The 21,018-nt window shown below is 41.8% G+C and overlaps 1 protein-coding gene across 1 annotated transcript in view; it reads right to left on the bottom strand.

Annotated features, from left to right (window-relative positions):
• Positions 1 to 21,018, bottom strand: part of KIAA1324L (KIAA1324 like) — an 83,984-nt gene that overhangs the window by 38,608 nt on the left and 24,358 nt on the right. Inside the window, exon 2 of the mRNA XM_015875491.2 lies at positions 6,273 to 6,393. Within this exon, the coding sequence (XP_015730977.1) occupies positions 6,273 to 6,393 (121 nt within the window). The remainder of the gene's footprint in view (positions 1 to 6,272; positions 6,394 to 21,018) is intronic.

Below are 21,018 nucleotides of genomic sequence, written 5' to 3'. Positions count from 1 at the left end.
GGTAGAGAGGTGGAAGCAGACGATCTTTGAGGTCCTTTCTACCACAAACCATTCAACTGTTCTGTGATCTACACATACAATAATGTAAACATCAGAGAAACTACTAAAACTTCTTGTTGCTATTTTCAGGACTTCATCAGCCAAATTTCAAAATTCTAGATAAAAACCTGGAAGTATAAATTATGTACCATGAAGGCTACATAGAATTTGCATGAGCACAAGCACAAGTTGACAATGAACAGATACAAACCAACATTTTACATCAGAAGGCTGTAACACAAGCATGCTGGTACTCCCAGATGTGTAACATTCAATTTATACCATCCATCCACACAGATGTGTACATGCATACATCATACATTATAAAACTCACAGATGCCCACTGACTTCAAGGGAATCAGGATCTGGTTCGCCCCTTACTTGCTCAGGATACCCAATCTTAACAAAGATGGAGAGGATATCAAACTTCAAATGTTTCTATTAAGTTGAAACTTCTACTATGTTTCCATTGCAAAAGCAGAATGGTAAAATCAAAACAACTGCAGATCTCAGTTGCCTTAGAGGGTTATAAAACTTGCAAGTCTTAAAAAGGTCACTTGCCTTAATTGTGTTTAAAGTACACTGTAATTAGCAGAAAGATCCATATCTCCTCCTGTGTTTCCTAGGAGCAAATTATACAAGTTCGAATAAACTCAACAAACACAGTTCAGTAGCAATAAATCAGGACAAAATTTGCTCTTAGGCCCCAGTAAAGTCTACTGTAATTAAGGATACTGTGTTTTCCAAAGGCAACGGAGCTTTCCACACGGTTACTATTCAGTGCACACTCACACCTTGTCTTAAAATGGAATCACATTTCTGATTTCAAAAAAGTTTCTTCTGCCTTAGTGGTACCAAGTAAGGGTGGGATTTTCTAAGCACAGCCCTTAATAACTGCATGGCATTGTATATGACTGAGTTCTTCCATATTATCAATAATGTTATGCCTCTTTCCTTATGAAAGCATTGTAACTTTACACAGCATTTGGATGCTGACTCTGACAGTGACCTTAACAACCCTTTTATCACTTGAACACAGCAAACTCAGCTCCTTTTGAAACTGTTCTATTATTTTCTGTACATTTTCGTTATTACGCACAAAGCACTGCTAAAACTAACAGTTATTCAGGAGGTGAGGTACAGCTTCTTTTTGTTTTGGCTGGGGAAAACAAAAAAAAAAAAAGAAAAAAATAATTCATCCTTTTGTGCAATAAGAGAGTTAATATTAAAAAGAATTTTAGGTTGAAATGTGAACCCTGTAAGCCCTTTTCACTGATGAAAACAGTTCTGAATAGTGAACCAGTGCACCAGTACACAGTAAGGGCACTGTCTGAACCAGATGTTTGGGCTGCACAGGAGTGAAGGGAGACAAAGAGAGGTTGGGAAGGACACAGGCAGGAAAGGAAGGCTCTGAGTTCAGACATTTAATTTGAGTGTAAAACATGCAGCATACAGTCAGGCAGGCAGAAAAGCACAACTGTGAGACACTGCAGCATGGAGTCACTGGGAACACTATAGCAAATCCTGCTACTACCATCAGGCTCCAAAAGGTCCCTATTAAAAACTACATGCAGCCCACACACAATAATGAACCACTTTCTGAGATACCAGCCTTATGGGTCTTCAGACTTACCCCCAAAAGCAAACTCCTCCCATTGACTGACATAATGGTTTTCCATTTAAAAAAGCCAAGTATACTGCTCTGATGGCAGTGATCCTTATCAGTTAAATTCTTTTGCTGCTATCAGATCTACAAGGAGATTAGAGTGAGACCTCTGGTAAATAAAAATGAGTGAGATCAAATCACTTAAGCACATGGCCAATCATCAAGAAGTAATGGAGTGATTCAGACGCTCCAAATCTCACTGATGGAAGGAGGCTTTCTGTCCTTCCAGTTTCTTCTATAGAATCATAAAGGTTGGAAAAGACCATTGAGATCATCTAGCTCAACCATCAGTCATACACCACGACCACCACCAAACCATGGAATCATTCAAAAGGCCCTCAAAAAGGTGTTTGCTGAGGACGCATTAAGAATGAGGCAGAGATCCATGAAGAGTAGCTTCAGGAGTAACACATATTGCCTGCTAATCTAGCAAAAATCCTTGTTGCATATTGCATTTCTATCTTTCCAGAATTTCTAGCAAATTTGATGGGCCGGTGTCGAAATTATGAGTCATCTCTGAATAAGCACGAGTATGGAGTGAAGAAAGAGCAGAGCACTGCCCTTTGGGAGAGGTGGCTGAGCAGTCTAATGTGGCCATGCCTGGAGGTAACATGATGTGCTGAATGTCAAAAAGAAGGCTGGTCCCAACGTGGAGTCTGGAACAGTGATGACTGCAGCCTCACAGGGCAACGAGATCAGAATAAAAGAGGGGAAGGTCTCCTGTCAGGCAGCAGTGAATCTGAGAAAGGTTGTATTGTCCCAGCACATTACTGCAAGTGAGATTCTGTCCTGCAGAGCTTCTCCTGAATCTTTCACACTTTCACATCTGAGTCATGGCACAGCAGCAACTCCTGCAGCATCACAAACACCTGGTGCATTAGGGTCCTTCCTCCTTTCTACCTGAGTGTGAAGATGAAGAGGAAAGGATGGCCAGAGAGAAAGGCCAAAAATCCTTTATCCAATACTGAGATCATAAAGCAGTCAAAATGTAACAGTCATTCCTACTCCAAACCCTGTGACTAGTCCTCAGAGGGCCCCATCTTCTTTGCAGCTGTCACTGATTAGTTTCCGAAGACCCAAAAAAAGTCTCAATCCTGACATGATTTGGTGACAATTGCTGCACCAGGATATTCTGGCAGGCAGTCTGAGTGGGTCACCGTCCACAGGTCAGCACACACTTCACAATGCAACAGAGCTCGGAGACACTCAACCTAATTTTAAACGGGTTCATTTGAATGAAAAGCAGTAAAGCACAGCATCCTGAAAATGAGCACATCCTGAGACACCAGCTGAGCTCTGTGCCACAGTTAGATTGCTCCAGATATGTGGAACACCTGAGCTAACACATTTTTAGCAATCTCAAAGAGTCTTTGCACTCCTCTGGAGACCACAGTCTAGACGTATTTATGGAGATGATTGGAGATGTTTAACATATTGTTGCATCACCTTCCCAGTTCAGGCACAATTTAAACAGAATGACTGCTGGGCATTCGGAAGCTGGAGAGGTTTATGCAGTATTCCCAAAATTAACGACAGCTTGCAAGTCAATTCTATTTCCAGGGAGCAGCAAAGATCAATATTAGATATTCTTAAGTGGCAAGGATTTCCAAATAGATGAAAAAAAATGCAAACAAAACATCATGAAATTAGCAGCAAAAGCAGATGTGTTCCAAAAAAAATACACAATTCCACTCACATTCCTCTGTATCCACTGTGTCTTAATACCAACAGGGACTACTGAGGGCTTTGCCAGTCTCACGGAGACAAAAGAAATAAAAGCCCTCAGAGATCATGCTACTATACAACTGCAATCCTTAAAAGTAGGAAGGCAGTTGGCTCAACTATATCTTAGGACTATATTGTCCTATATTGTTACCTTCCCAGCTAATTGTGATAGGATGATAAGTACTGGCCTTACGTTGCACCAGGGGAGGTTCGGGTTTGATATTAGGAAAAGCTTTTTCTCAGAAAGAGTGATGAGGCATTGAAACAGGCTGCCCAGGGAGGTGGTAAAGTCACTGTACGTGGAGGTGCTCAGGAAGAGATGTGGCACTAAGGGACATGATCTGGAGCAATCACATACATAGTTTAGTTTGATGGTTGGGCTAGATATTCTTAGTGATCTTTCCAACCCTAATGATTCTATGATTCTACATCTTCTAAAAGTAATGGATATCCAAAGCTGAACATGATCTTACCTGCAGTCATTATACTGCAGACCTCCAGTCTATAGGCTGAAGGAAACATAGAAGTATCTAAGGGAGCCCAGGACTCCACCAAACATCAAGAGGAAACCCAATCAGGATACTCAGGCACAGGGGAAGTTCTACAAGATGCATGAGAATCTGAAGAATGTAGAAAGGTTCATCTCAAAGGATGTACTACGCCTTGGGACAAAACAACCCTAGGCCTACGAGAAAAGGTTCAGACATTTTGCAATAAAACCCATCAGGTTAGCCAGCCAAATGGGAGGGATATTCAGAGTGTACTCTGACAGTAACTATCTGCTGCTGGTAGAACTATGCTTTCAGACAGGAAGATTAACTGCCCTTAAAGCAAAAGGTGAAAGACTAAGAGATGTGAAATCTAAAATGACTTTCGCAATCAGGATATAGCCAGACATCTCCTGAAGCTATAATATACTACAGAGGAAAACAAACAAACAAACAAAAGCCAACAAACAGAACTACATTAATTCTGCTGCACTCCCAGAAGCCCTGAGAGCAGACAGTTCAAAGATAAATAAATAAATGTTTAAAAATTCAACTATCCAATTGCTTCTCAAACCAGCTGAATTGCCATGTGACTTAAAAGCAACATGACAGGGAGGAAAAGCATCTACTGAGATGAGTTTTCCAGTGTATTGAACAGAATCCTGTATTTTGTATATTATATCACAGCCAATCGACACAGTAAACTTCTCTAACAGGGAAAGACACGGAGAAGCCGAAGATTCATCCAGTGTTATAAAACAGCTGAATTTTCTTTGGAGCTGACTTAAGAGCAGCAACACACACAAACTAGAGAGGACGAAACAAAGCACATGCACCCTTTGTTGAGAGTTGTACCAGAAAGCTGTGAAGAATGTAATGCTTCTAGACCTTAAATCATTTATCAAAAGCTTTACGAAGAAACATCAGAACAAATGAGTTATGCTCACATACTTCAGCATACACCAGAAGTGATTGTACATCAAGAAGGATAACACTAACTGCCCCTTATAGCAAAGACAGCAAAAAGTAAAAGGCTTGAAGTACAGCAAGGGAAACTCAAAAGCAGGGAAAAAAAGCTGTAACTGGAGGGAAAATGAATAGAACAAAATATATGAGTAAATATCTGGAGAGTTCATGGGCACTTCATCATCAGAGGACCCTGGCAATAGCCCAGCCAAACATCAGCCACAAATTACACAGTCACAGGTATTACAGCTATTTGGGCCGAGGGATGAATTATGGGATCCCCTGAAGTGTTACCTATTTCTACAGTTCTGTAATTGAATAACACATCCCTTAGGTTTACAGAGATCCCACATTTAAAACCTCAGAAACAAAACCCAAGCACCAGGAAATGACACATGCAACTTTTCAGCCGGTGCTTGCAGGCAGTCAGAAATCTTACTGTGGTCAACAGTGCTACAAAAAAAAACACTGATGTGCCCTATGCTGGAGCACACCGTGTAATGAAACATACAATGAAACTTTACAGGAAGAGTTAGAAGTGAATAAAAAGTCATCTCTCCCACAGCAGAACTGAAAGGACACTGCCATCATTCTTCCCGTTTGTCAGCCCCAGTGATTTACAGCCCTTGGTAGAAATTACTGGGAAAATAAAGTACTGCTAGGATTTGATGTGAAGAGAATTGCTAGAGCAAGGATGTGAGACGGGGAAGGGTATTCAGCTTGGGAAGCTGCAAATAGCAAGGAATGGCTCACATGTACTTGCAGAGCAGCAATTCACTTATGTACCTGGATGCAAGATGAAGCATTTTTAACATACTGGCAAATGAAGAGGACTGAGTAACATGCAATCCCTCTGACTTGTTATAAAGAAATAGATAAAAATGCAAGAGCTTCATCATGAAAATAACACTGGAAAACATGACATTACTTCCACATTTAGCTTATTGTCAGTTAAATAATGCAGGTGATGAGAACATGGATGCTACACAGATGCAATTTGGCCACCATTGGTCACCATTTTGGCTGCTACTACAAATAAACAGGAGAGCTGCAGGTATGGCAGCTCAAGGCAAGCAACCACTCTTCAATGAGTGTTGTGTTTTTTCTGTAAATTAGCATACAGGGGTACCTATAGCAGGTATTAATGAGATGTAGAACTGCACTGCATGGACAGTCCCTGCTCCATAGCTCCTAGAAACAAGGGGAAGGGTTGGAAAGACATACAGGGTCACCTAGAAGGGAAGGACTAACACAGGACATTGGTGACAGAGTTAAGAAGAGTCATGAGTTTAAAGCTCTTCCAAAGGGCTTTGTTGGCATCAGTGCCATGTAGGGTAACGAGCACAAACAGACAGGAGCAGTCTGTAAAATGAAAAGTGCCAACATACTGCATTCCTTCCCTTTCACGGGGTCAGGTAGTCCAGAGCATTCCGCCGACGGATTCGGGACAGCCACCCTCCATCTGGAGCCACTGCTGTCGCACTCCGTGTACTCGAAGTGGTAATCTGTCTGCAAGCAATTACAAAGAGTTTCAGTTTCATCATAACATTTGCATATTAAGATCATTAATCAAGACTGTGATTAGCAAACTTGGTTATAATTAAACCAGAAAGGAAGGAAGTAGCTGCCACGTGAAGAACTATTACCACTTTGATGATCACGGTGGATCATTGCAGAGAAAGCACAAAGCACAAGTGCAAAAGTAGAAGGTGGGATTTGCAAAAGAAAGGGGATGCAAATTCCAATACGATTTTGCTTCCTAGCAGGATTGGTCCCAGTACTTTGTCTCTGATGTACAGCGGCCACACAGGCTTCCTCCTTGGTCAGTTTAGGTTAAGGGGAGGTCCACACTCGCTCTGGTTCAGCTTAGTGCATCCCTGCACATATTCAGCTGGCTCACAAGGAGAACACTTCTCCTCTACTTACAGAAAAGCTAACAACAATGGATTTAATATTTCTCCTTCTGCTAACCATAACTCTCCATTTGGGCATTAATAAAGTCTTGCCTAAAAATCATTAAAGCCTCTGGTATTTTGCATGGAATTGCAAGTAATATTTTGATTGCACTGGAATTAATACCTTTATGGTTCAAAAAATGTCTTTATGGCTCAACTTATGGTTTAGAAGACCAACTAACAAAACACTGGAAATAAAAATTACTTGTCTCAGAAATAAAGCAAACTGTAAGAATATGCTATCTAATCCACAACTATACATGAAAGATGATATAAAACATTCTCAACACCCCTAAAGTACTCAATTAAATTTGTGTTTTCACCTCTTCATCTCATTATACAATCTTCAAGGAACAAAATAAAAAACAGTCATTAGATACTGTAATGTTGAAATCCACCTATAAAGCAACCAGAATATATAAATAACAAATCCATAACAGATCCATCTCATTGTTCATATCATGTAAGATAAAAATTATCTATTATCTACTCAAGACTGGAAGAAAGCAAAGCAAAGGACACTGAGACCCTCTAAATCTCACTCATGTTCAGAACTTTTTTCTATTTCATATCAGGACAACTGATAGAAATTATAGAGAGCAGCTTGGTGTCAACAGTTCAGGTTTCCAGGAGAGATGAACCCAATAGGCATCCCTCCCCCTGAACACCTTAAGCCTGTGTGTGCGTAGCCATGTCAACAGAGTTTCAAAGCTCAGAAGGGGGTTACGCAGCATGCCCTTGCTCTTGAACAAGCTTTTTCAATTGCCTTTGCCCTTACTGTGCTCAGTTCCTTTCTGGAAGAGATGGATTTTTATTTTTTTCTTTTAACTTTTTTTTTTAAACTAGTTGTCTTGGCTACCTGTAGAAGGTGAATATACCTGCATAGAGCTCAGGTTCAGCTAAATAATCCAGCATCAAGAGATGTTCTATCTTCCATGGTGAAAACATCCTCAGCACCTGGGATAGCTCAGATACATCCCTATGAGCTGGAATCACACCTTGGCTACAACAGAAACATCCTCAAAGCCAACGTGACAATGGCAAGCACTGGAAGTCTGCCATTAGCACTGGCTTACCAGGCTCAGAGTTTCTAATCTGCCTCAGCAATCTGAGCTTCCAAATATAGCAGGTTGATAATGGAGGCCTCTCAGCACCATGGGGCGCTTACAACTCCTTTGCATCCCTCTGAAAATCACAGTTCTGATATGCTGTAATTTCTTCTCCTTTCTAATTGAGAAATTTCTTCCCAACAGTATTCTGAAAAACATTTCACAGCAAAGCCATTGCCAGATGTTATCTGTTGCCAGCTATTACTCTGATTTTGCTTTTAATGTTTTTGGGTTTCTTTCCCCACTATCATGCAGACATAGAGTATCTTTAATTTTGGCCACTGACCTGTTTTAATTTTAACAAGTCTGACTGCTTTGTTACTTTTCTGGGCTCGGCCTTAATGATTTAACTTGTCCCTCCTCCAGTTCAGCTGTTATTTCCAATAACATTTCTGGCTAATTGCTCAGAATTCCTGGGATGTGAGAAACTGTCTTGAATTTTAGGCCCAAATAGTTTGTTTTCATAGGAAAATATCTCTTTGAACACTCCATGCAGGGTTAAGGTAAAAATAAAAAAGAAAAAAGAAAAAAAGATAATTTTCTAAATGGAAAATTGATGCTCTTCCAAGAAGCCACTCAGAATCAATATATAGTCCTAGGCATTAAATTTCAAATAAAAGGTTAATAGTAACCTGAAAATGTCTCCAAAACAGGCAGGAACATTTATTTCACTCTGTGCTGAATTCTGCCTCATTGTTTTTGGAGAATCAGTGAAATCACATGTGCACTACTGCGCACTAAGCTGTTAGAAAAAACCCTCTGACGTTCGTACACTCGCTCTGAAGGACACTGCATCCAAAATAGATGCCCTTGTGCATGGCACATGACGTCAAAGGGGTGATGCACTGATGACAGTTCTTCCAAGGGGAGAAAAAACAGCAAAATTGGTCCAATGAGCTACGTTCATAACACATCAATACCAGATCAATGGCTGGGCCCGCCACCCTCACATGGTTCCCATGCAAAAGTCCTGCAGCCAAGGCACCCACACCCCCTGGTCACCAGTTCCAGAAGCTCTCTGAGTAATACACCAATGCAGCATCCCACTGCGTGCCACCCCACATCATTGCCCCTCATGTCATACAACACTGAGCTTAACTTGGTAAGGGGCACCTAGGACCTGGTGTATGTCATTTTAGATGTCTCCAGTGTGCACCTCTACAGTATCCAGTCTTGTCACCTCACAGTCCTTTATGACAGCTGCCAGTCACCTCTGTTCTAAAGGTAAAAGCCTGTTTCAGAGTATTTTTGAAATTCGAGAAGTATTGATTTCCTCTCCATGGACTCACTCTGCTCTCGTGAGGCCCCACCTGCAGTACCACATCCAAGTATGGGTACTGCATCCCAGCACAAGAAGGATGAGGAGCTGTTGGAGGGGGTACAGAAAAGGCTATAAAGATCAGAGGGCTGGAGAACCTCTCCTACGAAGACAGTCCGAGGAAACGTGGCTTGTTCAGCTGGGAGAAGAGAAGGCTCAAGGGAGACCTCATTATGGCCTTCCAGTTTCTAAGCAAGATCAACTTTTTACATGGACAGATAGTGACAGGATGAGGAGGAGGAACAGTTTTAAATTACAAGAGAGGACATTAAGATTAAATATTAGGAAGAAATTATTTATTCAGAGGGTGGTAGTGCACTGACACAGGCTGCCCAGAGAAGCTGTGGATGCCCCATCCCCAGAGGTGCTCAAGGCCAGGTTGGATGGGAACCTGGGCAGCCTGAGATGGTAGGTGAGAACCAGCCCACAGCACGAGTTGGAACTGGATGAGCTTTGAGATCCCTTCCAAACTAAGCCATTTGCTGACTGGAATAGTTTTCAGAGCTTTCTCCAGGATAAGCAGAAACACTCATTTCAATGCACCTCCTGTTTTTCTGCACCAATTTTCTAATTCCCTCCTTTCAATTACATGGGAGTTTTCCTGTAGCCTTTTCCACTTAACCAGAATTGAAGCACAAAGAGGGCATCGACCCTTCTAACCATTTCCTGATGTACCAAACATTTGATCTGGGTACAAAGAGTGGATGAAGACGAGGAACTGTTATGAAATAACAGCAAAAGTCTCTTGTAATGTAACAGCTTGCTCTGCTCATGTTGCTTTACAAACACAGACATCAATAAGCCAAGGAAAAAAAAAAAAAAAAAAAGACTAAAAAAAAAGCCTTCTACAATGCGTGCCATAATACTACCAAGTAAGTGAACAACTGTTCTCAGGTCTGTCATTTATTCCTTCGCTGAACTTGTACTGCTTGTTCCACTGATATGTTTGCTTAAACTGATTAACTGCATACAATGCTATTAAAAGATACTGTTTGCCAAAAGGAGCACCCATAATCTTTACAGACCCATGTGCTATCTATATTTACATGTGCAATAGGGATTAGCTGTGCTTTTTTTAAAAAATAAAAATGGGGGGAGGAGGGGGTGAAGCAACATCACACAAATAAAAGCCTCTTTAACAACAGAGTGAAGTCAGTAGAGATAAGAAGGGAGTCCAATGTCATGGATAGCTCTTGTGACCCCCCAGATTAATCACAGTGCAGAGGAGACCATACTTTCACTTCCCAGATACGTCAGGACATGATATCCCAAAGGACACAGAAACACAGCACTCATGGTTCTCAATCTGTGCTTCCCCACATCTAGCCTCCATAATGTCACCACATTCAAGGATAAAACCTTCAACACACTGAGACTGCTCTAGTGTTTAAAGGGTTGCCCATCAATCAGTTTTCCTAATTCAGGTTTTGAAAGATGAGATGCAAGTTTCTTATTAGTTTCAGGCATTGAGCCCATTCACCTCTTGTACTGCACTCATTATTTCTAAGTATATCTTCTGGCAGCAATGAATATTCCCACCTTCCCCCATGCTCCTACCATTCCAAGCCCATCAGTGAGCAGCATACAGTCCATTAGCAGGGCTCTGGTTCACCTCATTCAGACTTAATGCCCAGCTCTAAGCTTCTGCTTCCTTAATCTCCTTTAAAATTACTTATATTGGTGCTTTTCAGCTGAAAACTTGAGTTGGGCTTTTAATTATTTCCACCTTTATTCCTAAATCCCAAAATTCCTAAAGTCATTTCTGCATGTTCTGCTGCACTCCTCTTTCCAGAATCCCGATTTGTGGCTTTCTTGGCAGAGAGAAACCCAGCCCTAATTGCATTACTTAGAACCCCACAAGGCAGCTGCAGAGATTCAGACTTGCTGAAAATCAGGTTATTTGCATCTTGAGCCTAATTCAAGCACCAGGTTTCTACAACCAGAAGCTTAGGTTGAAATCCTGCCAAAGCCATCTGCAAATTAAAGATGAACTGAAGAGATTTACTGAATAAAAGCCAAAATTCAGCAAAAATATATCATCAATATTTGTGAGCAATCCGAATAAATGATATTTATGTAAGTTTTTATGCTATTTGTTTAAACATTATTCCTAGGATTCCAGCCCAAACTTGTTAACACAAATGGCTAGTCCTAGACCAGTGAGTAGAGTGTCACGCTATCTATATTTACAGATAGAGAGACCTCTGCAGAACAGTAGGGTGCATTCAAAGGGCCACAAGCAGCTCTGTCAGCAGAAGAACAGGGACAATTCTTACCAATGTTTAGAAACAAATGGCTGATAGAAAAATATTTGGATGAATATTTTGTCCTAGATGAAATGAGAAATGTACTGAACTCTCACACCAACCAGGACAAAGTAATTGCCTTGCTCTCAATCAGGATACTGCACTATGGGGTGATGGTCACCAGACAGATGAGGTGCTTCCTACACATCTCTGATGTCTGGATATGGAGAATCATAGATTCACACACTGCCCCAAATTGGAAGGAACTCACAAGGATCATCAAATCCAGCTCCTCGCTCCACACAAGACCACCCAAAATTAAAGAATCTGAGAGCGTTGTCCAAGCACTTGTTGAATTCCAGTCAGCTTCATGCCAGGACCACTGTCCTGAGGAGTCTGTGTCACTGCCCAACCACATTCTCTGTGAAAGCTACCTAGATTTGGAGGACCTGTTTGCCTAGCTTAGACATATTTGTACTGGATGATCTTTTAGGTCTTTTCTAACCTTGGTGATTCTATGATTCTATAACTTTCCACTAAGCTTCTGAAGCCAGACAAGAAAAGTCCTTCCTTGGATACGTGTTCACTCAGCTGTTACATGCTGGATCACCATTTCAGTTTTGGTTACACTGGTGCAGCCTCTGGCCAGACACTAGTCCAAGAGATATCCATTCCTTCATTGAGCTTCCTAGAAACACCTGCCATAGAAATAATGTGATTTTACTATTGCAGAGCTTTAAACAAGAGACAGTAGTGCTTGAAGGGTATTTTCAAAGCTGCTTAGTCCATCTTTTTTATCATATCTAAACCATTTCTGATAGAAGTTTGCCTAACCTGATAGAGAACCTCCAGTAATGGGTGCTTAGGAGTTTCCCAGAATAAAGCTAATGGTTACTATTCAGATAAAATGGCACTAATGTACATCAGGCAGATACTCAGTTATCATCTTCCAGGAAGCTGAACACAAAAGCGAGGAGCGAGATATGAAAGCAAAGTATTTCTTTGCTGAAAAGCAGAGAGCTGAAGGTAGGCAGCATCATCTCAACATGAACAGAAAGCATGGCTGGCACCAAAGGCTGGCTTTGCCCCTCCAGGAAACTCCATCTACTACATTCTGCACATGGTTTGTTGAGGACAGTGCATGTCCATATAACACAGTGTCATTTCTTCAGCCTTTGCCAAATCCCTTTCAGTATCAGCCCAGTAATGACTAGAGAAGTTTTTAATATCACTATCTTATTTATCCTTTCAGTGACCATTTGCAGCCTCTAGACGTCAGGTCAGTCAGCAGCCCTTTGACTGAAAAACTATCTTCCCTTTAAACAAGACTTCACAAGCAAGTTGTGTGTAGCACCTGTCCAGACATTTTGCAAGCATCTGGGATTGCTTACTTTTGAATCCTGGAGATAAAAGTGGTTCTTAGTAAAACTGTGTTTCTTTCATCCAGGCTTCATCTGCTGCCCAGCTAAGTCATTAAAGATATCCACTGGCTCTAAAAAACAACAGGATGAACCACAGTCGATCACTTCATGTACTCACAACACTGAATATTAAATAGCAGACAATGAGCATTGCCATCTTTGCAAATAAAACTCTAGAAAAAGTAAAATATTTGCTACCTTTTAAGACCATCTCATTACATTTCATTGGTCATGATACCAAATACAGAATTCTACAGTATGGTGGAAAATCTCTCTGGAAAAGGTTATTTCACCTGGATAAACTATATGTGTGAAAGATTCTCCAGTGATAGCTTAATGACAGTAACAAGGATAGAGCAGTTTGCCTCTCCCAGCCCTCCTGCCTGGTGCCAACACTACCACTTGTCCTTAGGAAGAAACTTATCCATCAGAAAATCACTCTTTTTTCAATAGCTTTCAGCCAGAATAAGTTCCCTCAACTCATTCCCTCAACAGGATGGGGTGACAGAGCCGCTTTTCTACAAGATGCAAAGAGAAGGAAGGGAAAGTTTCTAATTGTGAGCAGTTTAAAAATGAGCAAGAGAGGACAGGGAGCATCACAGACATGCAAGTGCGTGTCATCTCTGACTCCTTTATTCTACCCAACATGAAACATCTTCTCACACCTCTTCTGTGAGACATGGCTACCCTGCCATCTGCTGCTACGTATGGCTGAAGATCCTATTGCTGAGGCAGCAAAACCCTAAACACTTAAGCTTCAGGGTGTATAGGAATCCTGGTTTTGGTCTCTCACAGACACAGAACAGTTTTCTAAATATGGAAATTAAAACAGTCTCTTGAGGTACTTATCTCCACAGCCATTCAACAGAATTTCCAAACTGATATTCTGGTTCATAGCAACAAAACCATACAAATTTTCATCAAAGAGAGACTTGTTCATGCCAATTGGGTGATAAAAATAGCAGCTTAAAGAATAATCTTGTATTATGACTGCAGGTTTTTTTGTGAAATTCACTCTTCTTTCATTATTTTCCCTCCTTCTTTATATAAAGCCTTTTTGAAGAATTCAAACATGATGGTATGTGCTTGCATGACATCTTAAGACCCAAAATACTTGTTTTGTAATGGAGAAAGTAGAACTTAAACCCTCACACCACATTCCATTGCCTCCCTGTATCTTGACTTGGATCATTCAGAAGTGCAGGAGTGAAGGATGTAGACACATCCTAGATGAAGCACGTGAGATGAAGGTAGTAAATTATACCCTCAGAGAACAGTAGGATTTATAAGCCTTAGCACAGAGCAGGATTACAGCTCTGGACCAAAGGTCTGATCAACTACTGGCTTGCTGAGGAGTCACAAAGAAGTTACCTCACTTATCTGCCCCACAAGTCTAACATCATTTTGCACATTTGGAGACAATACACTTCTCTACAGATCATGCTGGGAGCCAGACTACAATTTTCAGTGCCTTCCATAAAGTCAATTTATGAAACAAGTCAGGAGTAGCATCCAAGAGCTGAGTTTTTGAACAGGTAATACTTTTTACTCTACAAGTTAAGAGCAAAATCACAACACATCTGAATTAGCGAATATAATGCCACATTTTACCCACTGTTGGCGTAGCTTCAGTAGAGTGAAAGGCTTGGAACATTTAATGTCTTAACATTTAAGACTCTATAACAGTCCAGCTACAAGAGCCTTCAACAGGACATCTCTGTCAAATTCTGTCTTGTGAAACAAGTGGGTTATGCTACATAAGAGAGCTGCCAAACACCCAACAGAAAGAGTATATAAACTGTCAAATAGTACAGCACAGAAAGCAGAAGCTTCCTGCTTTGTTTCTCCACCAACACATCCCTATCCCAATCTGATACCACAAGTCACCTATAGACACCTGTAGACAGAGGGACTTTCCTTGTAGCCATTCACTTTTGGGCTCCACTGCCTTGGACTATGAAAAATAGTGCTGATTAACACCTGAGGAATACTCTGGTTTCACAGTGGGGTGCTAGTCACAGAACCATAGAATGACTTCAGAGTGATCTCAAAGATCATTTAGTACCAACCCCCTGGCATGGGCAGGGTTGCCAACCACTAAATCAGGCAGTAGATCAGGTTATCCAGGGTCCCATCCAACCTAATTTTGAACACCTCCAGGAATGGGGAATCCACAACTCCTCTGGGCAGCCTGTGCCAGTCAACTAAGAATAGATCAAGTATCAAGACAAAAATGAACCCAACCCTCAGTGGTGATGGTTTGATAGCTAAACTAGATGATCTTAGTGGTCTTTCCTAACTTCGATGATTCTATGACCCACAGGTGAGACCTGCTGGTTCAGGACCAAATCAAGGAGTTCCACTTTCTCATCAGAAAACTTTTTGCAATATCCAACTCCAGATGTCTCTACAATGTCACCGAACTTTTTAGTCAGAAGTTAACTGTCTCAAGGGTGACACAACCTTCTCAGGTCATAAATAAATTTAAATGATGGTACAAAACTGCCTGGAATGTTTCCAACAGCAAAGGTAGATGAGAAAAGGGAGAAACGTGTTCAATAATCAGAGCTTCTGCTGGGAGGAGAATCTGCTAGACATGAACAATTAATTCACTGTAATAAAGAGCACTGTAACCTGCTATCGATCATTTTTCTCCTAGGCTTTGCGTTAGATAGATTTCTAATATATGCATGTGCCAAGGGACTGGAAGGACTATTACTCAGCGAGTCTTTTAATTGGCTTTTTTAACTACAAACTGTGAGGCTATTTTGTGAACAAGATGGGGACATGTTAACGATCAGATGACATTACATTTATGACACTAGGCAGGGCCTCCAAGGTGCACTGAATACAAACAGATAAATAAACAGTTACCTTTAACTTGTGTGCGGACACATACATCCCTATATGGGCATTTTCATCTGCACACATAAAACTCACATGAGGGTAATTCTGTGAGCAACCAACTTCTGCCTTCCATCTCTCCCCAGCCAATAAATTTGAATGGAGCTCCACTGTATCCAACAGAGCTCCACTGATTTATGCCAGAGGAGAATAAAGCTTCTTGCTTATCTCCAAAGAAAGAAAGACAAGAGGTCATTAAAGACAACACACAGGTCTTGGGTGAAACAGGCTATATCTCACTGCTGCTCCATAGGATTCCCTGAACGTACAGTCAGAACTGCAATGTTTTGTCTTTGCCTTCTAATCCTTCCAGCAATACCAGCTAATTAGATGCTGAAGAATTAGCTTTTCTCTTGCATCTGTGTGTTGTTGATTAACTGCATTCAGAAAGCAGCTCCAAGCAGGCCTACCATGGACCAGCATGAGGAGACACTTGAATAACCAGACAAGATGGGATTGCCCCCACAGGGACATGGACGACAAGAACAGCAGAGTATAGACTCGTTTATCTATCTTGGAATAAAAAGAAAAACTTTAAAGCAGAAATTGCTTTTTCCACAATGCAAGAGCTCATTCCAGTTGGGACCACAGGCACAAATGCTGCTCCCATATACGATCCTATCATGGTTCCCAAAGGTATGTGGCACAACACATAAAGGCAATGCCCGCAGTGCTCCAGCTGAGGCCTACAACAAAATTCTGTCTTCTTCGCTTGCTCACAGCGAAGTCCATAGCTGGACTTCCTCCCAGAACCTGACAAATGCGTCTCCCTTATCCCTTCTTCCCCCCAGTGACTCTATGCTATGTTACATATTATGGACGTGCTGGGGCTCCAGGAGGAAATTTAACGTTAAATATAAGCATAACAACCAGATCAATCTGTTCTTCTCTCTTGATTACAAATTTTTTCTCCCCATCCTGCATTAACCCATTAACTCCAACATATAAGACTTATCCAGGCAACAACTGTCACTGTAGCTGGACTCCTGACCAGCTTTCAGGTATGACCAAAGTGAGGTGGGGTGGACACATAAGGAAATTGAATGCAAGTTTCCTGGTGATCTAAATACTGAGTAAGTCTCTTCCTCAAGGCCATTCTTAATCTGCAGAGAGGAGGAGAGGTGCTTCCCCAGCAGAAGAAAACCTCATGGATCATTCCCTGCTCTGGCAATCCTACCAGCACTTTAGCAGTGCTCCAAGGAGTAAACACTGTGCAGATAGCTCTATTTTTGTAGTTCTGTGAAGCTTTCCTGATATACAATCTGTCTTCTCACGGAGGCAAACTCATCACATAAAACCAGAGGCATGATCTTATCCAACCAATTAGGTAGATGGTGCTGCTCAATGCGCTTACATTATGCTGATGGATTTCCTCCCTTTGAAGGCAGCAGAGGCTATTGCTTGGCATGTAGATCATTGTGCCAGGCCACTGCAGCATCTATCTCATGTCATCCAGTGTGATGGAGCCAGCACAAGGTTAATGTAGGCTGGATGTGGGGGAGAAAAAAATACACCAAAAGGCAGCATGAGCAGAAAGTAACTGACTTCCACATGCTGCATTTCCCTGACTAATGCTGACCTGAGTTTCCATACCATCTTCCCACTGCCAAACACAGGGCACTTCACAAGTATTGGAGTCATACAAAGAAGGAAAGTGGGAATGAAGCACCGTTCTATGGGCATCAGATGTTTTGAGGATGGCAACCAAATGCATGTTTATTTGGCTTTGAAAAACAGAATTAAGCACAGGCATAGCATGCTTATGTTTGCATCCTTTTTGAACACAATCTGTACCTACTTCAACAGTAGAAAATCTACCCTGATCTGGGAGCCTGAAATACTGCTGTCTTCATTCAAATGAGACTAAATGTCTCTTCTCACAGTCCACAGTGAGAGGCAGGGCTTGCTGAGGACAGTACATGTCACTTCAGATTGGACTCTGCCATCCAAAGATTTTTCAGGTGAAAACACTCTGAGTGTCACTCACTTTGGAAAGAGGGACAGAGGAAAGGAAAGAAAGGAGGATGGAGGATTGTGAACGTTGCAGGTTTTTTTATTGTTGAAAAGCAAAGAGTGATATTTTATTCTGCAATATAAATTCAGCAGGAGATGGCTTGTTTTCCAGCTAAAAATGTGCTTGCCAAAATGCATCAGAAAACATTCTGTTTGATGTGGAAGGCACACAATAAAGAGAGAACCTCCTGTAGCTTCCTGGGAGATGCCACGAATGGGCAGCCCCAGCCCTGGACAAGCCACTGAAAGGCACCCCATGCTTTCCAGCCTGTCACCTCCCATTGGCCTTTCCTTGCGTAATGCCCTATTCCACCTGCCCATTATTTGTCAAACACCAAACACCTGCCTGCCCAGTGCTTGGTGTGCCCTGCCATAACTCAGCATTCACAATGAATTGCTGTAATTAATCTGCTACAGCAAAGCAATAACCAACTACACGCCACAAGACACAGAGGAAAATAATTATGAATCCACTGCTGCTGGCTGTGGATTTCCATATAATTACAGAATCATCAAATCATTGAGGTTACAAAAGGCCTTCAGCATCAAGTCCAACCATCCACCTGTCCTACTGCACCCAGTCACTCAGTGCCACGTCCACACATCTCTTAAATACCTCTAGAGATGGAGACTGATGGAGACAGCCTATTCCAATGCTTGACCACGCTCTCCTTGAATAAACTCTTCCTTATATCCATTCTAAACCTCTAAACAGAAGACATTCACTGAGAGATTTCTGACAAAGATACACAAGCACGGAGTCAAAGAAAATAAGATCACATGCCAGCAGGTTACCTTGAAGGGAGTGAGATTGCTTCCCTTTTCAAAACAGTATTTCCTCTCTCCTGCATTGTTCTTTCGTATGAGAGACGCCTGAGCGAAACAAACTGCTACAGCCAAGTTTTATATCCCAGGAAAATTGTTGCTTCTGATGGAAAACACCAGCAAGCAGTGAGCTACAGCTGCTCTGTCAGGAGGCATTACAGTGAAGGATTACAAGCACAGGCCATCTGCCTGAGCTTGGGGCTTTGGTTTGCTTTTTTTTTTCTCACTAAGTGATGCTGCAGTAAAGCACGATGAAATGAAAGGCAGGAAGAGCCAATCCCTTCAGGGCTTTGCTGAGCTGCCAGGGAGCATGGCCATCCCAATAACAAGACAGAGAGCTTGGGATTTAAAAAATATATAAGAAGACCTGACCAGGTGATTTATGGACAGTGATTCAGCACAACACAAACTGCACGGCTGATGTCCTCCTAATAAAAAAAAGGTCTCCTTTCAAACAGAAAGGAGGGCTAAATCAATAGCCGCGATCTGCACCACATTAATTCCAAATCCCTTTTGCTCCTCACATACATTACAGTGATTCACAGTGACAGCCTTAAAGAAATAAGTGCCTCTGTGCTATTACGCAGCAAAACGTTAGGTGCTCGGGAGTCATCGAGGCAGACAGATGATTGCATTAGCCATTTAATTGACCCTCGCAGACAGAAATGCACAAGAGGAATGTCACTGCACTCATGTAATCTGAGTATTTTTAAGGAAGGAAAAAATCAATGTAAATAATGCTGCCAGTTGCAAATTCTTTTCCTTTTCCTCCTGCAAACAAAGGCTACTCAAATCGTAAATGCCAGGTGATGCCCAACCAAAACAAAAAGGTGTTTTTTCAAGTGTTTCCTCACCCATGGGGTACTCAGGTCAGCAGGCAGAAACCCACAGCCTACATGACACAGCCTACACAACACAGTCAAGAGCACAGCTAATTAAGAATCACAGAATCATAGTATCATCTTAGTTGGGAAAGACCTCCAAGCTCATCAACCTGACCTACAGAGTCCCATCACTTAAATATGTTCCTTAGTGCCACATCCTCACATCTCTCAAATACCTCTACCACCTTCTTGGGCAGCACATTCATCATCATTGACCCTCATCTCCATGAAGAAATTCTGCCTAATATCAGTCGTAAACCTCCTCTAGCACAATTTAAGATCATTTCTTTGCATCCTGTGACTTGTCACCTGAGTAAAGACATCTACGCCCTCCTTGCTGCAACCTCCCCTCAGGTAGTTATGGCTATTTAGGGTATGCCCACTCCTAGATGCTTCACACGCCTTGGTCCTGTAGCTGTAGTAAGACTCCCCAAGGGGGAAATCATCTGAAGATAACCCATGTAGTCAGAAGGTGAACTTGCAGCTTTTTAGCAAACAAGAAAGTATTAGACTTGGGAAAAGCCAACAAAACTCATCTATCATGCACTGTGCATCGGTATAATTGCAGGACGGTGTGAATGCATGGAAGCAGGCACAAGGGGCCTTGGGAAGGTGAACTGGGAGGCTGCAGGTACACCTGAAGGGGAAGAAGTTGCCTACAGAGCTGTACTTGGGGTCACAAAGAGGACTGCAGGTCTGTACAGGCTCTCTAAGGAAGGCGTAATGGCACTTCTGCACCCACAATTGAGCATTTACCTTGTAATTGCCTGTGTTTGGAGCTCATGTTCTTAATACAACCCTAACTGGGTGGCTCGGGGGAGAAAATGTCTGATTTAATCGGAAAATCTGAAAAGTACAAAGATTTCCTAGTACTTGCATGCAAGCCCAATTTGTCCTTTTACCGAGCAGGATCTCACATATAATTTTTCTTGCTACAAACAGTCTCATTATTCAATATTGCAGTTCACAGAACCTCAATCCTTTCATCCTTAGAGGGAAAAAAAAAAAAAAAGAGCCCTTTGTAAGTAGGCTCAGTCACACTTAACTAACCTTCCCCTGCAGTCCCGACAAATCAGAGTGGTAATTATCATGAGCCCAAACAGCTAAAACCATATTCTTTACAAAAAGAATTTTAAGCAGCAAGAAGAGGGAGAGACAGATTTATTGGCATATCAAACAGTGCTAAAAGTCAGGGAGCTCCCAGCAGTTCTCAGCCATCAGTGCTCTGGTTGGGTGTAGGTGCAGGAAGATGGGGGCAGGCGGGTCAGCATTCCCTGTTTTAGGTAGAACCCCAGCAATCAAATAATTTAATTTTTCAAAGTGAAGACAGAGTCGAGTCTACATCATAGTTGAGATATATATGGTAAATGTTAAAGGCAGCAGCTTTGGAGGTCTTTTCTTTAGATGAATAATGTGCTTTCCTCAGCAGAAGGCCATAAGCTCCTCAAGAAAACTCTCC

This window comes from Coturnix japonica, chromosome 1 (assembly GCF_001577835.2).
Source record: "Coturnix japonica isolate 7356 chromosome 1, Coturnix japonica 2.1, whole genome shotgun sequence".
Taxonomy (NCBI): domain Eukaryota; kingdom Metazoa; phylum Chordata; class Aves; order Galliformes; family Phasianidae; genus Coturnix; species Coturnix japonica.
This window is presented reverse-complemented; position numbering and strand designations above follow the sequence as displayed.